General features: G+C 36.8%; 1 protein-coding gene across 2 annotated transcripts in view; it reads left to right on the top strand.

Annotated features, from left to right (window-relative positions):
* The window catches only part of CRYBG3 (crystallin beta-gamma domain containing 3), a 111,550-nt gene that overhangs the window by 69,559 nt on the left and 21,460 nt on the right, over window positions 1-20,531 (top strand). For both annotated transcript variants that reach the window (XM_032351514.1, XM_032351524.1), the window contains 5 exons: window positions 6,247-6,389; window positions 6,508-6,634; window positions 7,516-7,548; window positions 13,102-13,208; window positions 16,884-17,010. In XM_032351514.1, the coding sequence (XP_032207405.1) occupies window positions 6,247-6,389; window positions 6,508-6,634; window positions 7,516-7,548; window positions 13,102-13,208; window positions 16,884-17,010 (537 nt within the window). The remainder of the gene's footprint in view (window positions 1-6,246; window positions 6,390-6,507; window positions 6,635-7,515; window positions 7,549-13,101; window positions 13,209-16,883; window positions 17,011-20,531) is intronic.

Raw genomic sequence — 20,531 nt, 5'->3', positions numbered from 1 at the left:
TAGACTAAAAAATTAGACTAAAAAAATCTTAGCAGAAAACCGGATTTCATTCAACCAAAGGCTTATTAGCATTTCATCTGTAGCTATAAATATATGGTCACATTGCAGACCAATACATATGTATAGTAAATATTTACATGGCTTTCAGACAGTTTGTAATTTCATGTTCACTAAAATATTTTCAGTTGAAATATTTTATATTCTCCAGATATAGCATATAGTTGGGGAGGAGTTTGGTTTTTTTTTTTTTTTACTTTATTGAGATATTATACAAAACCTGTACATATTTAATATATACAATTCAATGACTTTGTGGATAAGTGTGCACCTGTAAAACCATCACCACCATCAAGTGACAGACCTATCCATCTTCTCCCAAAGTTTCCTTCTGCCCCTTATTTTTTTTGATAAGACATAACATAAGATCTGCCTCTGAAAATTTTAAGTTTATGATGTAGTTAGGCATAGGATTTTAAAAACTCTGTGGTTGTTGGGGTGCCTGGGTGGCTTAGTTAAATAAGTGTCTGCCTTTGGATCAAGTCATCATGATCTTGGGGTCCTGAGATCAAGCCCCAAGAGGGGCTCCCTACTCAGTGGGGAATCTGCTTGTCCTCCCCCCCTCCCACTATTATCCCTATATCAAATAAATAATAAAATCTTTAAAAAGAAAAAAAACCTCTTATGGTTCTCTTCGTCTATTGAAGGTAACTGGTAGAGTTGACATGTGACATCTTTTCATATCAGTTCTCCTAGTGTTCCTAACCTGGGAAGAAATGAAGGGCTGTATGTAAGATCTAAGTTGAAATAATATAAACAAAAGGATAGAGAAACTGTACAATACAATGCAATTTTCTAATGTCTTGGCTTCAGTATGCAGAACACTCTGGATCCACTAAGGTCAAATTCTGGACATTTTCCTTAGGGATAATGTAATCTGTGTCACAGAGTACTTGGAGAAGACAACAGGAAATATGTTTCTAATTCCAAATGAGTCAGGCAGATACATAATGACTTTGAGTTAATTTTTTTTTTTTTTTTTTTTAAGGAGAGGTCCAGAAGAATATAGGAGTATTAGGCTCCAGGGATTAAAAAGGAATTTTTTTTTCCTTGGCTTCCTGGATAAAACTTTCTTGGTATGCTTATTTTTCCTCAGTTTTATACTAGCTTAACTTTTGGATTGGCTTTTATTAAGATTTTCAGTCTTGGGGCCTCTTTTTAGATCTTTGAAACCGGGTGGTATGCAATGGAGATTATTATTTCTTCTGAATTAATGGGTATACCAGATCTCCACTGGTGTCTTATATTACTTTGTCCACCAGAGGGTTATAGCACAAGGGCTCCGGGGCAGTTCAGCTGTGGGATCTCATGGAATTTAAGAACACCCAAATTATAAATTCTTAAAAAGGCATATCTTTGGTCCTGAAGCATCTGCTTATTGGTTTTTGGTTTGTTTTGTTTTTGTTTTTGACAGTGGGGAGTTCTGTACTAGAGACCATAGTAAGCTATCCAGATTTTCCCTTGGATGTAAATGCTTCCAAAATGGAAAGCAGAGTACAGATTTGAGTTCATTTCATCATCATTCATTCTTAAACAACAGAGCTCCACTTAAGACTTTCATAATTATTTTACTTGTGCCTGGTAAAGCAAATGCTAGTAACATGAAAACCTCATAGTGCCTACCATGGACATGATTCTGAGTGCCTGTTGCAGTCACCTGAACAAGGCAGTTAGAGGTTTTGGTTTTTGCGTTTTGTAGGTTTTTGCATGTCTTCTATCACACTTCATACATGTGATCCCTGGAGATTTAGCCCCAGGTGATTGGATTTGGCTTAGAGTTAGAGCTCAGGGACACCGTATTGATGGTAACTAGTCAACCAGTTCAGACACTGTATATTTGGTAGGTTTGAGAGCAAAATTCAGAGAGTGTGAAAACCAGGAGAATGGCTCAGAAAGGTGCTTAGAAATAAGATAGAAGGCAAAAGCTGTAAGGCAAGCAAAGCCATGAATACACAAAAGCAAATGTAAAGAAGAGAGTGATGCCACTTAAGAGGTGCCTGTGGCCTTCGGCCAGATCTCAAGGAGTAGCAGGCAGAGTAGAAAGGACACAAACTCAAGTCACACGAGTACATTTGTTTGTGAAATTGTATGCTGCCAGCTCTTGGACTGGGTCCTGTGATAGCACATCCCTTCTTCCTTCCCTGCTCACCTCCAGCCTTGTTGCCAAGCAGCCCCAGCCTGCTTGCCAGCTCACTCTCCCACAGCCCACACGGTAGGACTTATGCAAATCATTGCTCAAGTAAAGTACATCACATCATAAGTTGTTTGTTAATGAAAGGGCACAGACACAGCACATCTGCACATGTCCATATTTATTTCTTAATGTCTTGTCCTGTTTTACTCTAACACAAAGTAATAACCTTGGCATTACAGCTTATCCTCACTCCCCTATTCCTGCAGCCCTCATGGAGAGTACAGAACAGTTGTAGGGGCAGAAGTAGAAGCAGAGATGGGACATTCCAGAGTCACCAGAGTAGGGGACTAGAGGTCCATATAAATTTTTGAGAACTGCTGAACACCCTCCCATTTTTGGTTGGGCCTGATTGGTTAGTGGCTGTTGATAGTGGTTCCTGCTCAGGACCAGACAGGTCCCCCTTCAGTTCATCACATTGTATCCTCACGGCTACCTTGAGCTAGTGACGTACTTTCATGTGAAACAGTCATGTTCAGGTTCTTCAGATGATGGAAGTTGATGTTGTCAGGACAACCAGATTTGCTGGTATGCCTCCTAGGCTGTAAATGTATTTCAGTTGGAAGGCTTGCCTTGAGGACTTTAAGGCAAATCACTCATGGGCTATTAAAGCCTTGCTTTAAGGTATACACACACACACACACACACACACTTACACTTATATATATTTATATTGGCAAAATAGCAAATCTGTGTCAAAATAGATAATGTGTGTGCTATATATGTATATATATGCATGTTTATGCATGTATATTACACATATATGTAAAATTTCAGGGCTTAAGGGAGCTCAATAATGATAAAAAAGGACAAGTGTTTTGAGAATCACATGTTATGTTAATAGAAGGAGGGATGGGGACAGTGAGGTAAAAAAAATCACCCAGTAATTTTTTTCTTTTTTTAAGATTTTACTTATTTGAGAGAGAGAGTAAGAGGGGGGTGAAGGACACAGGGAGAAGCAGGCTCCCCACTGCGCAGGGAGCCTGATGCAGGGCTCAATCCCAGAACTCTAGGATCATGACCCATGCCAAAGGCAGACACTTAACTGGCTGTACCACCCAGGTGCCCCAACAGCTCTCTTTTTTTTTTTTTTTTTTTTTTAAGAACCCTGTGAAGGTAACGAAGGGAACACATATCCTCAGGTTCCAAAGGTTTACTGTCCAGGGGTAAATAAAAATATAATTATGAGTTATGAATTATAAATATTTCAGGTAAAAATCCTTTGTTATCTTTTATCCTAAAGTCTCAAATGAAATTTGATCTAGTTACATGAACAGTCTTTAAATTCTTGGAATTTGACAACTGAGTAGTAAATGAGGAAATTATTTTAAGTGTATTTTCCCTCTTCTTACAGATGCTTTGGTTTTTGTTTCTGATTCTGTTCTGCTTGTTCATATAAAGTGAACGTTTATCCTAGAAATCTTTTCTTAGATTACATATACTATATATATATGCACATATATATGTGTATATATACTATATATATAGTATATATATATATATAATCCATATATATACACACGTGTGTATACATATGTGTATATATATATACACATATCCTAGATATCCTAGAAATCTTTTCTTAGATTACATATACTATATATATATATGCACATATATATGTGTATATATATGTGCACATATATATGGATTTTATTTATTTGAGAAAGAGCACAAGCCCCAAATTTATAATATTTTTAAAGGGGGTAGAAAAACTGATATTGAGACTTATAGAAGTTGATAACATTTCCCATAGATCTGAAACTTACAACAAAGTAGTGACAGAAGAAGAGATTGTGTTTATTTATTTATTTATTTTTTAAGGTTTTATTTGAGAGAGAGAGTAGAGTGAAAGAGCCCAAGTTGGTAGTGGGGTGGGGAGGGAGAAGCAGGCTTCCCACTTAGCAGAAAGCCCAAAACCGGGGCTCCATCCTAGGACTCTGAGATCAGGACCTGAGTGGAAGTTAGATGCTTAATCAACTAAACCATCCAGGCACCCATGTTTCTTTTTTAAAAAAATAATGTATTCTGTGTTTTCCAACTATGAAGTCTATTATAAAGAGTTGAAAAAATGTAAGTTAAGTTCTTTCATTCTATCTGACAGGGATTAAGAGCTTAGGGTAATAGATAGGTAGATAAATTTGGACTCAAATTCAATCTCTGCCCCTCAGTAACTGTGTTAACCTCAGGCAAATTAGTTACTTTCCTTAGCTGGAAAATGAGAATGATAGTAATATAATCTCATGTGGTAGTTCTTTTGGAAATAAGGCATATAAAGCTCTTGGCCAGTAGTATTGAATATACTGTTAGCTTCTTCTTAATTATGTTCCATCAAGCTGTAGCTAAGATGCATAAAGGTATATGTTTATACATCATTTGGGCATTTACACTGTTTATAGCTTTTCAGTATTATTAAAAAATGCATCTTTGCATATAAATTGCCCATTGTTTAGTTTCAGAAAATTTTTTCTAGCCTAAAAAAATTTCAACAGTATCGGAGAGTTTAAAAATACTAGTCTTTTAAAATGTATTTCTAAATTATTTTCTAAAATAGCTATCCAATTTATTTTTCTACCAGCAGTGTTCTCAGACAAAACTGGATTTTTAGGTTCTTCTTAACTTACTTTAAAAAGTGAAAATTGTATAATGGTTTTAATTTTAATTTCTTTATTTTTACTGGTGAAATTTGGCATTAGCCAAATTTTTGTTTTAAAGATTTTATTTATTTATTTGACAGAGAGAGATCACAAGTAGGCAGAGAGGCAGGCAGAGAGCGGGGGAAGCAGGCTCCCTGAGCAGAGAGCCCTATGCAGGGCTGGATCCCAGGACGCTGGGATTATGACCTGAGCCAAAGGCGAGGCTCAACCAGATCAGCCACCTAGGCGTCCCTACTTATTTGGGTTTTTTTTTGTTTGTTTGTTTTTTAATTTTTTTCATTTATTTTCAGCGTAACAGTATTCATTGTTTTTGCACCACACCCAGTGCTCCATGCAATCCGTGCCCTCTCCAATACCCACCACCTGGTTCCCCCAACCTCCCACCCCTCACCCCTTCAAAACCCTCAGATTGTTGCTTATTTGTTTTTGTTGTTGTTGTTGTTGTTTTTAAAGATTTTATTTATTTATTTGACAGACAGAGATCCCAAGTAGACAGAGAGGCAGGCAGAGAGAGAGGAAGAAGCAGGCTCCCTGCTGAGCAGAGAGCCCGATGTAGGGCTCCATCCCAGGACCCTGGGATCATGATGTGAGCCGAAGACAGAGGCTTTAACCCACTGAGCCACCTAGGCGCCCTTGTTGCTTATTTGTTTTTAATGCTTATCTTTTTCCTGAATTGTCTAGTCTTTTGCTGACTTATTAACTAGGGTCTTAAAATTTCTTCTGATATTTTTTAAATATTTCATCTAACTATAAAGGCTTTAAAATTTTTTCCTTTTTATTTTTTTGATCTTTTGTCAAGGAAGTTTCATTTTTTTATGTTAGTTACCTTACAGTATATCATTAGTTTTTGATGTAATGTTCCATGATTCATTGTTTGCACATAACACCCAGTGCTCCATGCCATATGTGCCCTCCTTAATACCCATCATTTTTTCTTTTACATTTAAGCTCATAAATCCTCTCCCCCAAAATGCCAACTGCACATTGTATGTGAACTCTATTTCATGCTGTGGCTTTTACTCTTAAGGCACAAGTGAAACTTTAGTTTCCTTTATCATTACTGTAACATACAATAGTTTGTGAGTCCCAGAAATTTACCAACTCTTGGTTAATTCCCACTTATATATAAAAATGTTGTTTTCCTGATTAAAGTAAATCCAAACTCATTTTTTCTTTAAACTATTGAAGAGTAGCAACTATTAAAATTGTTCCAGTACCATTTAAAATTTTTCCTGGAGTTATTTGTGTAAAATTATCCCATGTGGAAATTGTGCTAAGATAGAGCAGCCTAAGAAACAAAATCCATATGTTTTTCCTTACCTTTCCTCTTCCTCTTTTTAGAATTTTATAGAATCTTCTATCACATTATTTGACTCTGACCTAGAAAGTGGGAAGTTTATTGACATTACAAATCAGGAAATTTCTGACTTGGAAGAAGTCGGCTTTGGCAGTGAAACAAGATCCATTCATGTTAAAAGTGGCGTGTAAGTTGTCTCCTATTCTGGAAACTTGGAGAGGTAAAATCAGACTCTCTTTGGTTTTAAAATGTCGGTTGCTTGCATTTGTATTACCTCTGTTCTTTCTCCCTTTTTTCCCTACTAGATGGGTTGCTTACCAGCAGAAGTTCTTTTGTGGAGAACAGTACATTTTAGAGAAAGGGAAATACAAATGCTTTTTTGACTGGGGAGGATCGAATAATATAATCATGTCAATACGACCTATCCAACTGGTGAGTTAAGAATTACCATAACCAATTCCAGAGCATATAATGGCATACACTTGACTATGTGGAACAGGCTTTTTAAAAACGAAACTGCTGGATTATGTTATGTGAATATATAAAGAAAATGAAATAGCATATGAATTTTCTTAGACTCTATAGGGAGTTTGTAGTAGTTGGTATGAGCTCATCAATGACTATAATTTGATCATTCTTTTAACAGTATTTATTTCATGCCTCATATGTCAGACACTACTGATCACTGGAGATACAAGATGAATAAGATTGCCCTAATGGGCCTCTGTTTCTTAGAGAAGATTGATGTGTAGGTGATTGTGGTATGATTAATGAGGAGGTGGAGTGTGTAGGCAGCACTGCGGGAGCCAGTGAAGGAGCCCTCCGAGCCTGGGAGTTGGGCATCATGCCACTCCTGCATTAAGTGATATCTTAAGGGATAAAAGCACTTTTGCTAGACAATGGAGTAGGGCAGAAAAGGCAATCGTCAAAGAGGGAAATAATCTCCTTATGTGCAGAGTCATGCAGTTAGGAAAGAGTGTGGCCAGTGTGGAAAATATATACCCCAAGAAGAGTGCCAGTGATATAGTGTGGGAAAGGTAAGGGCAAGAAGCTCAGACTCTCTCTTTCTGATGGTCATTGACACACATATTTTTTTTCCCCCAACTACATGACTCAAAATGAATTAGTAAGGAATAAATACTAAAATTACTATAATATAATCCAATAAATTATTTGAGGGTCATAACCAGTTCAAGAAATCTAGTAAATTTGACCTTTTTCCCCCATTTTTTAAAGTGGTATTTTAAAACTTTCAAAAAGAAAACTAAGATTACATGATGATGTTTTTTGAAATGTTTTCATATATGTTTCAGGAACCACTTGGAATAAATGAGCCTCCACATTTGGTATGTTTCACAGTTTTTTAAATTTACTATTTATTAAAAGCATTTGTGCTCTTTGTCTTAGTTCTTTTTCTTTCCATCAGATAAATTTCTTATGTTTATAAATCAGGGCAGTTTATTTGGTACTTGATACCTGTGGGCAGCAGAGTACCCATCTCCATGACAGGTTCTGTTGGCCTGGACTTGTCACATTTCCTTTTGTTTTCTCCCCATAGAGCTTTAGCTCTGACCACTTTGGGATCATTTTGAACCTCTGCCCCTCCTTTCCTCCTGCCTGTCCATTCTTCAGTGTCACATTTTCGTTCAGCACAGCACCTTCTGCTGTCTTTAGAGGAGCAAACTTAACATGGAGAACTGGCTGTCTGGGCATGCTTATTATGTAAATGTATTTTTAATACCTAAGTCAAGCATTTCTTAAAAGCACGAGTAAAACTGTAGCCCTGCTTGCTTATTTCTAGTGTGTTAATGGTTTGAAGGATTGGGCAATACTCTGGAGCCTGACATTTATTACCCATTAAGGGCTACAAATTGCACTTACTTTATGCTTCTAAAAACTCAGTGAGGTCAAAATTAATCCCAGTTATTGATGAGAAAACAAAGATTTAGAATGAAGTGTCATTTCACACAGCTAGAAGTAGGAAAATAGGCATTTTTTAGCTTCTGACTTAGGCATTTTTTAGCTTCTGACTCCACTCAACTCAGCATTTTCAGGATTTTGTATCAGAGAAAGACCTATCGTGTAATCCGTACATCCACAGGAGTAAGAGGGGATGAGAGACCTTGCTTCTTCTGTATTATTTTAACAAATTTGGAAAAATTTCTGTCAAAACCCAATTGAGTGATTAATTTTAAATATTTGACATTTGCTGGCTTTAGATAATGCTTGATCTTTTTCTCTGAGTGTTTTTATTTTTCATGTTCATATCAGTGTTTCTCTATTTCAGGTTAGCTTAGTTGTAACCATGTTTCTGTTCATAATATTTTCAGGTTTTCTTATTTTCTAATTAGCTTAGGCCTATTGGGAACATTTCCTTTTCGAATATAATTAAGTTGTTATACTTGGAGATGCTTCCTGCGAGATCTTTATTTCAGATCTTTGAAAACTCCAGTGAAGAACTTGTAAAGAACTTGTACATGAATCAGCATAACATGAGCAATTAAAGAGTTAAGCAGGGATAATTCCTAACTGCAAATTTTCTGAGTTTTAAGTGCAGATAAAAGTCACATTCTTGTAAGTTCTGTTTTTTCCCTCCTACATTCCTATTCTTTTTTACGGACTTCCTTGTTTGGGGCAGATTGCTTGAAGGATTTTCTTTATAGTATTTCCAGTCTGACTTGAAGAGAGAGGAAGCAGCAGAAAACACTGAGTGAAATCAGCCCCACTTCATATTTCTGGATCTGACTCAGCCATAGCCTTGTGAATTAAGTGTTTCTGACAGGTGTATGATAGCCAGATATTTAATAACATGCAGACAAAGCCTCCTTAGTTTACCTAGTATCAAAGTTTGTACTGTTTTTACTGGACCAAATTTTCAGAATGTTTTGCTTGTTTTCACTTGGGAAGAGAAAGAGGTTCTTGGCTAACTTGGCAAACTCTGGTTCCATTCAGTAACTAGAAAGTGTTTTCTCCTTCACAAATAGCTGTCATAGTCAGATTGACTATTCAGATGCTGTGCTCAGATGGAATAGTTATTTTCCCTGAGGACTAAGGAGGAAATGACATCTCAAAGTTCAAGTCCAAGGATTTTTTTTTTTTTTTTTAATGCTGGTGATTTTAAAGGGAACCTCAAGCAACATAAGAAGGGAAAAGCCAGAATATGCATATATATAGATATAAATAAACATCATGAGTGTTACTCTGATAAATATATCAGTTTTGGTGTGTCACCATATTATAATAAGGTATGTCTTATTTGAGATCCAGAACACCTCCTTTGAAAGATTCTTATTTGTCCTCTGGCTGAAGACCAATCACCAAGTCTAACTGACAACTCAAAATATCTACATCATTATGTAGTTCTTCATAATAGCAGCTGGCATTTAATTTTGTTTTTATTTTCTCTCCAAAGAAAACAAAAACAAACAATATGGATTATGTTCATAATGTCATCATCTCTTTATCTTAGCAGATCAGACGTCTCACTGGATTAAATCCTATAAAATTGAGTTTAGTTTTCAGGGAGGTTGTAGTCAGGCACAGTTCTCTAGAAATTCTAACAAGTTATTCCCTTTGATACAACTAAGGACTTTTTTTCCCTTAAAATATTTTTCAAATCCATGTGCAAATGTTAATACAAACTTTGATTTCTTTGGCTATTGAGCCCCTCCCATTTTATACATGATTGTAGTTGAGAAAAAAGCAACTGGATATTTTTTATATTGCATAATTTGGCCACATTGAATTTTAGAGTTGTCATAGGATCTTTAACAGTTACTATGTATGGGGGATAGGAAAGTGACAGTTTTGGGCAAATATCAATAAGATTGAAGAATATTAAAGGAAAACACTTCTTTGTGGTGTTGCAGTCAGACCATTTTTATAGAATTCAAAGACCAGAAATAGGAATAGCTACTTTTCTAAGTAAAAAAAGCCCTCTATGAGTAATCAGGGAAGTAAAATTACTATGTAGTAAGTATTTGATGTGAGGAGTACATAACACTACCACCTGAGACACTATGATGTAATAGAAGAATAGAAACTGATAGAAACAAGACTGTTCCTTGTTTAACAATTAACATGTTTGCGTGAGGAAAGTCCAAGGGCTGCAGAAAGTCAAATATGCAGTAGAAAGTTTCTCATAGAAATTATCATAGCATTGGAAAAAATAAAGTTACTTTGAAGAAATTATTCTGATATTGTGAAATTAAGCACAACTTATGTGTTTGGTCAGTAATTAAAATTCTGAGTTCTCAGTTTGTAAGATTAAAGAGCTATTACATTTATATTCATGTAGATCATAAATGAAAAGTATGTAATAAGCCTCTGTGCAAAAAGTTCCTCATAAAATGGTGGTAGTTTCTATCTGAACTGGTTCCAAGAAGTAATATATATGAAAAGGCAATTGGCACTGCAAAACTGAGGTACCGTGTGTGTGTGTGTGTGTGTGTGTGTTTGTGTTTATCTGTACAATTCTGTTTGGGAGACTGGTAGATATTGAAAAGGAAACCAGAATATGACTTCTCCACCTAGCTTTTCCCAGGTCTTAATTTTACCAAGGCACTGTCAATTAATTTCACTAGGAGTAGCAATCACAATTATTATAATTAATAAGCACAGACTTGTTTTTTTTTTTAATTTTTTTTTCAGAATTGGTTTCTGTATGGACCATTCTCAGAACATTATTATGAGAATTCTATTCCAAGACATTTGTAGGGTAATCAAAATGAGGCATTACTTCTCTGGGGTTGATCAAATTTTGGGTGAATCCTATGGCACTGTGTATCATTTGGGGAGTAAAAATTTTAAAAAAGCTCAGATCAGCATTAAGCCTGGTTTTTCGGTTTGGGCAAAGAATTAACCCATCAAATCCAAAAAGTATTTTATGGCAAATGTGTATGTGTTTGTGTGTCTGTGTATAATTTAATTAGTGCTCCTGGGACTAAAGACAGACTAAACACTAGAGTTGGCTACTATATATACGCCATCCAAAATATGCTTAACTTGCATGGTCAGTTGTCTGGATTTATGGTGAAATTGTGAAGTATAAACCTTATGCTCAGCAACATAAAAACAATGAACAAACTGGGTAGTTGCAGAGTAAACAAAACATCTGTGACCTCTGTTCTCATGTGGCTTTTCCAACTCTTAATTATGAATTAAGATATTGGCATGTAGAAGAAATTGCATTTTTTGGAAGTAAAATTGTGATTTACTTCTCAGTCTTTTGTTTTGTAAGTCTTTAAGTTAAAACACATAGTTTGTAAAATGACTAACCAAAATATGTGTTTGTCAAGGAAATGAGGGGCAGTTTCCCTGATACACGGAGTTGTTTTTCTACAAGGAATTATTTCAGAAGTCTGTCTCATTTTGGACTTCCTGGTTGTTGCTAGCCTCTGTATCCACCAGAAGGACCATGATGGAAACTTGCTGGTTATACCTCCATAAGGCAGGGAATCTCTTGGTGTTTGAATGCTTCAAATGCAGTCTGGTTTCACAGTAGCAAATCAGGTTGTACCATGCCTTATGGTTGGTCCAGGGGAGCTGATTCTCCCCTTTCCTGATTTTTGGTGGTCTCTGATGTCAGAGCAGAAGGAGATAGTCAAGAATCGGTTCCTCAGAACTTAGAGACTATCAGCCTCTAAGAGGACTCTTGGGAAGATGAAGGAGGCAAACATCAGTGGCTCAAAGCTGCTTTGTTCTTGATACAGCTCGAGCGGGAGAAAGGACAGTGGTGTCCAGCCCTCAGTATGATGGATTATTAGCTACAATGCAGGCCTGTGCAAGATGAACCTGTGGGTCGTTTTATTTCAGAGCGCCAGTGTATTTTGAAATATTTATAGGGCTCATTAATTCTTTCTTCCCTATTATGTAGATCCAAGGCCACTAGAGTTGCAGATCATTGTGTATCTGGTCTGAAGGGAATCATAGTTGAGATTACATGGATTTTTCAACAAAAGGGACGAAAGTAGAAACGTGCTTGTATATGGTTGTAAGCTTTATATTTAAGATAGTCTTAACAGTAAAGTGGAGCCCGTTGGCTGAAATGCATGGATGTCTTTCTTTTTTCACCATAAATCTTCTGCTCATCTCGTTGTCATTATCTTCTCTGCCATCTGCCCCTTTGTTCTCTCAGGCCCACTTGCCTGCATTCACTCATACTCTGCCCCACAACCTTTTATTAACTGGATCTGTGAGACTTGGGAAGAGAAGAGGCTTACCAACCACTCCTCATACTAACTGAAACTACCTTCATATTTAGAACTAAATTGCTTCTTATCTTAAGCATGTAGTCTCAGCACAAGGGATAATTGATACAATGGGCAGGGACCACATGTTAGTGGAGAAGGGATTCTGATTTAATCTTACAGGTAGAATTGTTTTCTGGGCCTCTGTGCCCAGAATCTGGTGGAAAAGATGGATGAAAATGGTAACTGTGGCATTTCCAGAAATTGGTAAGGAAACAAAAATGGGAGTTTAAAGAGAATATTATCCTTAACAAGGATCCATTGGTAATAGATAAAACACTCATATTTTGCTGAATTTTAATTTTTAAAAGATTTATTTTATGAGACTGATGCACTACCTACTGCGCTAATGAGGCACTTACAAAAGATTTATTTATTTTAGAGCATAGCAGGAGGAGTGGCAGAGGGAAAGGGAGAGAAATGCTCAGGCAGACTCCCCATGAGCGTGGAGCCTGATGGGGGGCTCAGTCTCATGAGCCCGAGATCATGACCTAAGCTGAGATCAAGAGTTGGATGCTTAACTGACTAAACCACCCAGGCGCCCCAATTTTGCTGAATTTTTTACAAACATAAGAAATAAAAGGTTTTCATTTGCTTTTGTGATAATGTCAAGCAGTTTTTTTCTGTTAATTAGTTGTGTTATTCTCATAGCTCAAAGCATTCAGTAAACCAGGGTTCCAAGGTGAATGCGTAGATTTTACAGAAGAAATTGATTTGACTTCATTCACGCCATGTTCTTTTAAAGTTCTTCGGGGCTGGTAAGTATGCTTGTTTTGAGTGTTTTCTACTAATGTTTAATAACTAAATTTCCTTTAAATTTACAGATATTTTACTTGCTTTAGAATTATTTTTGATTCACAGTGAATTAAAGTCTTTTAGTCTTTGGTCAGTTGCTAATTAGCCTATAGTAATTTTGCCTGTCTTGTGTTATGGGCCATTGTGTAATACAGAGGGAAAAAATGCTGATTAGCTAACTTTGGGAGCATTGTGGACATTTTATTTTCTTACTGTTATTTTAGATTATTTCCTAAATATTTTGAATACTTATATTGTATGCTATTGGATAGCATAATAGAATGTTATATAAAAACTAGTGTTTTGTCCATAGTAGACCTATCACACTGAAATTTAAAAAATTGTTTAGAGTATGTATCAATCTCATCTCACAGATGAGGACTCCTGATTTCAAAGTTAGGGTTTCCTATGATCACATGATCACATGCCAAATGTCAGACCCATGATTGCTTTAGTCATTTTTTAAAAAATTAAATTAATTCTAATAAATTTAAATTAAATCTTGTGTTCTTTGAGCTATAGCCATTTATTAGCTCTTTTTCAGATGTAAATGAACTGTATGTGATTCCCAAGACTAATACATATTTCCTCATTTTTTTAATTAAAAATATACATAAAATACAGTTTACCATATTAACCATTTGAAGTGGCAGTTCAGTGGTAGGTCTGTTTCAAGTATCTACCTAATAACTCATCAGAATTTTCTGTTCATTCTTCAAGATGTCTTGGATTCGTCAGTTCTCCTTTTCCTCTTCAATCATTTCTTCTCCTTGCAGAATCCCAGTCTCCTGGTTAGCTTCACTCCAGTATTATCTTCCTTCCATCCTTTACCAGAAACTGGTCATAGCCCAATTATTTGTCCCACAATCCAGCTTATTATTTTTATTATTCTGCTTTACATTCCCCAGTCCTCCTCTGCTACCAGCCAGATCGAGTTCAGACGCGTCCTTTTCCAGATTTACTGTCAGTTAGTCTTATCTGCCCCACCCATTCCCCATTCCGTCCTTCCAGTGTCTCCCTCTCTTCCCCTCTTCCCACCTTCCCACATTTACTCCGCTGAGTATTTTCTGCTTACCCTCTATATCAGGGGTATTTTCTGCTTACCCTCTATGTCAGGGGTAGACCTTTTCTTTCAGGGTCAGGTAGTATTTTTGGCTTTGTGAGTCTTGCAGGCTCTGTCCCAGCTACGCAGTATGGCTGTTACGAGCACAGACGCAACCACAGATATGAGTGGCTCAGCTATGTTTCAGTAAAACTCTATGGGCATTGAAATTTCAGTCATATAGCATATTCACATATCATAAGCTGTTCTTTTAATTTTTTAAAATTATTTAAGCACATGAAAAGCAGACTTAGCTTCTGATCTGTACAGAAACTGGCAGTTGGACAGATGGCCCACAGGCTGTACTTTGCTAACCCTGCTCACTATGAATGGCTCTAAGTTTCAGGGAAACCTAGCCAGCAGATGTTATTTGTTTGGCCTACACACACTGTTAAAAAAATATATCAACATTTTGGGTTAGGGTTTTTTCACGTCTTTAAAAAAAAAAAAATCAGAAGATTTGAAAACTGAGAAGCACTCACCTTTGGGAGTAATTAGTGAGTGTTAACTAAATGGCATATGTGATTCCAGTGAGCTATAGGATATATTCCAAGTTGATTTTGTTTTGTTTTTTAACCTGGTATACTCTTCATGTACATTACCTGCCTGGCCTCCTATAGGTATGTAAGCTTATGGCCCCCATTTAATACTAAACCAAGTATATGCTTATGGGTCAGCCCATCCCCATTCCCTCTGTCGATCTTCTTGATTAACCCTAATTCCACCAGTCTTTCTCTCCCAGATTTTCTATAGCTCTTCCTAGTTTGAACTTGTCTCTGCATGTTAAAAGGATATGAAGGTATTTATAGGATATGAAGGTATTTATTTGGCCCTTCCAATTTATTGCAATATTAATATTAATAATAACATTAAAATTATTAAATAATATTAAATTTATAATATTATATTATAATGTTAACATTAAAACACATAAAATAGGACACTATAAGTTAGACTGTCAGCAACTCTTTAGTGAGAGAGAAATGTATAGTGGGCATCTGAAATAACTTTGTTACTAGTATTTGGCTCTGAGTTTCTTCTCCACCAAGATAAAAGAAATTGATTTTAAGATATATTTGCCTTTTCTAATAAAGGGAAATATTAAAGGTTTTCTGGTGGAAAATGTTTTTTCTTGACACTGAAATCTAGGAAAAATTAGCCATATATTCACTTTATATAGAGAATATACATTTTATATATGTATATATCTATGTGTATATATCTATATATGTATATATCTATATGTATATATCTATGTGTATTAAATTGCAGTTTAATAATAGAATATAGGAACCCTGGCAGTTGTGTAAGTACTTGGAAGACCTAGATTGAAGCCCAGTTCTACCACTTCCTAGATACATAACCTTAAACAAATTGGATTACTATCCAAAATTAGTTGTTTTATCCTGTAAAGGAGGGATAATAATGGTACCTACCTCAAAGGATTTTTTTAAAGATTTTATTTATTTGACAGACAGAGATCACAAGTAGGCAGAGAGGCAGGCAGAGAGAGAGAGGGAGGCAGGCTCCCCACTGAGCGGAGAGGCCCATGCGGGGCTCGATCCCAGGACCTTCTGGGACCATGACCTGAGCTGAAGGCAGAGGCCTTAACCTATGGAGCCACCCAGGTGCCCCTCGAAGGATTTTTATAAGGGCCAAAAATGATGCATATTCCATGCCTGACATATTAGAAACATTTGATAAAATGCATAGTTACATAGGAGATACGACAGTAAGTTATAATGTTACAGAGCATCTCTTTGGTGGTCCAGAGTGAACCTGGCCTAGCACAAAGACAGTTCTGGTGGTCTTAGAGTGTCAGGCTAGGACTTAAACACACTGGACGTGAAAGGAGGAAGAGCCCCTTTATTTCTCCCTCGGGCTCTTTCTTTTCAAAAAGGTATTTCCTAACCAAACTTCTGATGAGTGATATATTGAAGATAACCACTATCAAAGATTCTAATGGACTTAATTCTTTTATTAAAAAAAAAATTCCATTAACAGATGTATAGGTGACAGATTTTATATACTGCTGTGTGATTTTTAGAGTGTTTCTGTATTCCCCAGACTGACAGCAAGCCCATTATTAAATGAGGATAGAAGTGATTTTTTTCCCTAAAAGAACTTCTTATCTTTTCAAGTACTTAATAATCACTATAATCTGATCCCAGGGTTTTGTACGTGAGGACACTAAATGAAGCTAATATTGGTAGCCTAAAGCAGATGTCCTGTTTCAAATTTCAGCTCTGCCATTTAGCAGTTGAGAAGACCTTGGGCAAATCATCTACCCTTTCTAATCCTTGGTTTTGTTGCCTATAAAAATAAAGATGTGTTTCTACTTCATAGAATTGAGGACACAATGTAGTAATACAGGTTACATATCTAACCCACATATGGCACAGGGTAGGTAAGCAGTCAGTAAAGAATAGTTTTGTTTGTTTGTGTCCTACTCCTCCCCCGGTTCCCACAGCACGATGATGAGCCTGCCCTCCCAACTGATGCAATTTGACTGACTGTCTCACTGCCTGTTTTTAAGCTGGCTCCTGTATTACCAAGAGGACATTTCTGATAATCAGTGTGTGTTAGAAGAAGGCCTCTATGCTGACCTTACTTCCTGTGGCTGTCCAACATCAAGGGTGAAATCACTCAAGCCCATTGATTATGTAAGTACTTTGCTTGAATGCATAATTACAAGATTTTTTCTTATCCAGTTTAATTACCATGAATGACGTGACATTGGAAGAAGTGATACATGGGTAAATATAAAAATGTGAATAATTTATTCATGGACTGTAAAGTTGGGTTTCACTCATGAAATCCAACCAAAATGTAGACTGATTTATATATTTAAGTGAGAATTCAAAACACAGGAACTAGAATAATGTGTAGAGACCTGGGCTTAAATCCCAGTTTGATAGTTTAACCATTTTGGATGACATTTAATAAAGTTTCTCACTTGCTTCATCTATGAAAAATAATAGTATTTTGTAAGGCCACTGGGATATTGAATGAGATGACTGTTATAAAATGCCTAGCACGTGGTGAGCACTTATTAAATGTTAGCTATTAATTAGCGGTAAATTTTTGGCCATAATTGTAGCACTTGCTTAGTAACAATAATAACCTGTTCATTTTATTACTCTAGTAGATAAGTCACACGATAATTTGCTAGTCCGGTGTACAGTGTTACTTTAAGGCATAGATCTTGATATAGCCACTGGTACTGACCTCAAACCTTCGTTTGGGGGAACTAGGGATTTCCTGCCTGGTTTGTGCAGAGTTACCTGTGTCACCTTGGAGACCCACATTTTTAGGGTTGGTATTTTCTCCCTTCTATCGTCTTTACTCAGAATTTTAATTGGAGCAAAACAGGATCACTACTTTGCAGCATTAGTTCACACTCCATGTTTATAGGGTCTGTGCAGAGGAAGTAATGAGGATCTGGGATTATCGAGATGTCTGATTATGATCATTTCATGAGGGCATTTACTAAGAAATGAGGTTTACACAGAGGTGATTTGAAGCCCTGTGTAACAGTAGTAGTGACTGAGACCTTTCAACCAGAGCTGACTCCAAAGATGATCATCATACTCAGAATCTTTGATCCCAACCTAAGCAGTGTAGTCTTATTTCACAAGACATTCCTGGATAGAGTATTCTTGGTATCAGGCTAAGAATAGTCTTGGGTGAGAAACAAGAATAGAAACAGTCTGTGGTCTCTCTCCATGGCCCTTTAGACACCAACTGGGAAAGACTAAGTGGCTATTGATACTTCCTGTCTGTTGGACAAAAACCAGTGGAGAAAAAAGAATGTGGTCTGGTCAGTCTCTCCCAAGTATTGATAAGGCTGAAAAAGGCATGGAAAGCAGTCCATATTTACTGGGAAAGGAATTTGCTTAGCAATTTTTGTGGTCAAACCAGCAGACAGATACTTACTTGGTATTAACTAAAAGCAAAATAGATAGCTCTCAATATGAAAGTACCATCTTGAAAGGATTTTGTAGGACTTCTGAATCAGCATGCTAAACCAACTAAATTTCTAGTGAACGCATTTTAGAAACAGTCAAAATGAATGAGTGTTATTTTTCTTTGAAGAATTACAATTTTACATTCATGAAGTCAAAAGTGAAGAATTAAGAATGAAAATAGAAAAATGTTTTTAAGTTTTACTGCAGAGTTGCATGTCACTGTTTGGGTTCCATGGAACCCAAGCAGTGTAAGTGAAGGTGTCTCTTGGGAAGGGCCGGGGAGCTATAGACAGAACCTTTTCACTCCAAGAACTGATTAAAGTCTCACTCTAAGAAGAGATTTAAAAAGCTGAATATAGTCAGGTTATGTAAGGGCAACACATTTATCTTCTTAATGCCTTTACATAGGCTGTTTTAAATCTTGGAAAAGTCTTTATTGAGGATACATTTAGGCAATAGGTTTGGTTTTAAACTGGAGGGAATGTGTTGTGAGGGTGGGCATCCCAGCAGAGACACCCAGATTGAGCATGAAGAAGCCTTAACAGAGATAATGTTTTCTTGGTGAAGTCAGCCATGCTACCCCTGGTGGCCCTGATGCCCTGAGTTGATCAGACCTAGGAGGCTGACACGTGAACCAGGTCAGTACACTGATCTGTAGTAGTTGGATTCTCATGGCTGCAGTGCTTGAGAATTCTGTCCTGAGCATTTTTCTCCCTCTCTAAGGGAACAGGGGAAACTGAATTAGTCCTCAGAAGGTTATTTGTTGAGCATAAGTTTTAGGTAAAGTGAAGTTCGTTATCTTGAGATTAGTTAACTCAGCTAACATTCCCCACAAAAGAGACTCCTAGGGGTCTCAGTTGTGTGCGTGCTCCAAATTGTGTTGTCTTTTCCTGGGAAATGCAAGACATACTCTACCTATCCTGCTTCTCTGATTCAGTCACCTCTCCTCTGGCCTTTTTCTCCAGATTTGTTAATACTATAACATAAGCCACAGTCCAGTGGGTTTCTGGATTCATTCTGGGAAATGTTTCTGTATAGTTGAGTTGCCTTTACATATATACATGAGCCAACCTCATGATTCTGTTAATTAGTTACAGCTGCAGAATTATGAAGGTGTTGCCTATAGCTGGCATTTCTAGACACACTATAAAGTACTGTTGAAAAGTCATAACAGTGTAATATTGAGAAGTTTTAAAGATTCCATCTTCATACAAGATTAGTATGTTTTGCAAATGACTGTTTGCTCCAGGCTGATTTGTTTGCCCAGACTTATGCTACATTCTAGAGACCCTGGATAATTTGCGGTCATTTTACAGTGACAGGACCTTGGGAGCATAGTTGATAGTTCTGCTTCTCACTTACCATGACACTGGGAAAAATCACTTAATTTATTTGTACCTCCATTAACTCATCTGTGAAGAAACTGTTAGAATAGGTATTTTCAAACCTTTGTCTGTCTTTAGTTCTGTTGCAAATAAGTATCTGGATATATTTCTAATTTAATATAAAAAACAAGGTATCCAGTGTTAGGACTCCTGTGATCTGAGGGAATAACGTAGTATATTAGCTTTCAGTAAGGTTATGCCATAGAACAGTCCCAAAACAGTTAGTTAGGAGCTGGAGGTGAATGGGGAGCCCACGTAAATGCTTGAGGCATTGGCCTCGTAGTGTGTGGGGTAACCTGCCTTTACTGTGTTTCCGTGCGAGTGGCCTTCAACCCACTGCTTCTGTAGTGTCTCCGTGGTAGCCTGGCATGGACATGGCCTCTTTTGAAGTAATAATCCAGTCCTGGCTGCTAGCAGCAGCCAAAGCAAAAGAAACATTGTAACAAGAGGCTGTAGAAAAACTTCAAATGAAATTATAACTGTGATGACATACATAATATTAGAGGTAGAATAAGAATTGGCAAGGCCTTGCAAGGGTGCTGAATCAGGGCCCCAGCTAGAAATAGTAGAAGACTGTCAGTCCAACCCCAGAATGAAAGGAAGCAATGAGCTCATAAAGTGTAGAAGAATTTGGTTACTATTAAATTTTTCAGCTGAATCCATATTGAGTTAATAGTATTAACTCTTTTGTACATTTTAAAAAGGAAGGCTAGCAAAACCCTGCAGAGTAAACCTCACAGTTCCTAGTGAGACAGTTGAAGCATTTCCCTTCAAATTCAGGCAGAACAACAAGGTCTCCATAATCACCATTTCTATTCAATAGTATTCTGG

Source organism: Mustela erminea, chromosome 1 (genome assembly GCF_009829155.1).
Source record: "Mustela erminea isolate mMusErm1 chromosome 1, mMusErm1.Pri, whole genome shotgun sequence".
Classification (NCBI taxonomy): domain Eukaryota; kingdom Metazoa; phylum Chordata; class Mammalia; order Carnivora; family Mustelidae; genus Mustela; species Mustela erminea.
The sequence above is the reverse complement of the archived record's forward strand: the minus strand, read 5'-3'. Positions and strand labels throughout refer to the sequence as shown.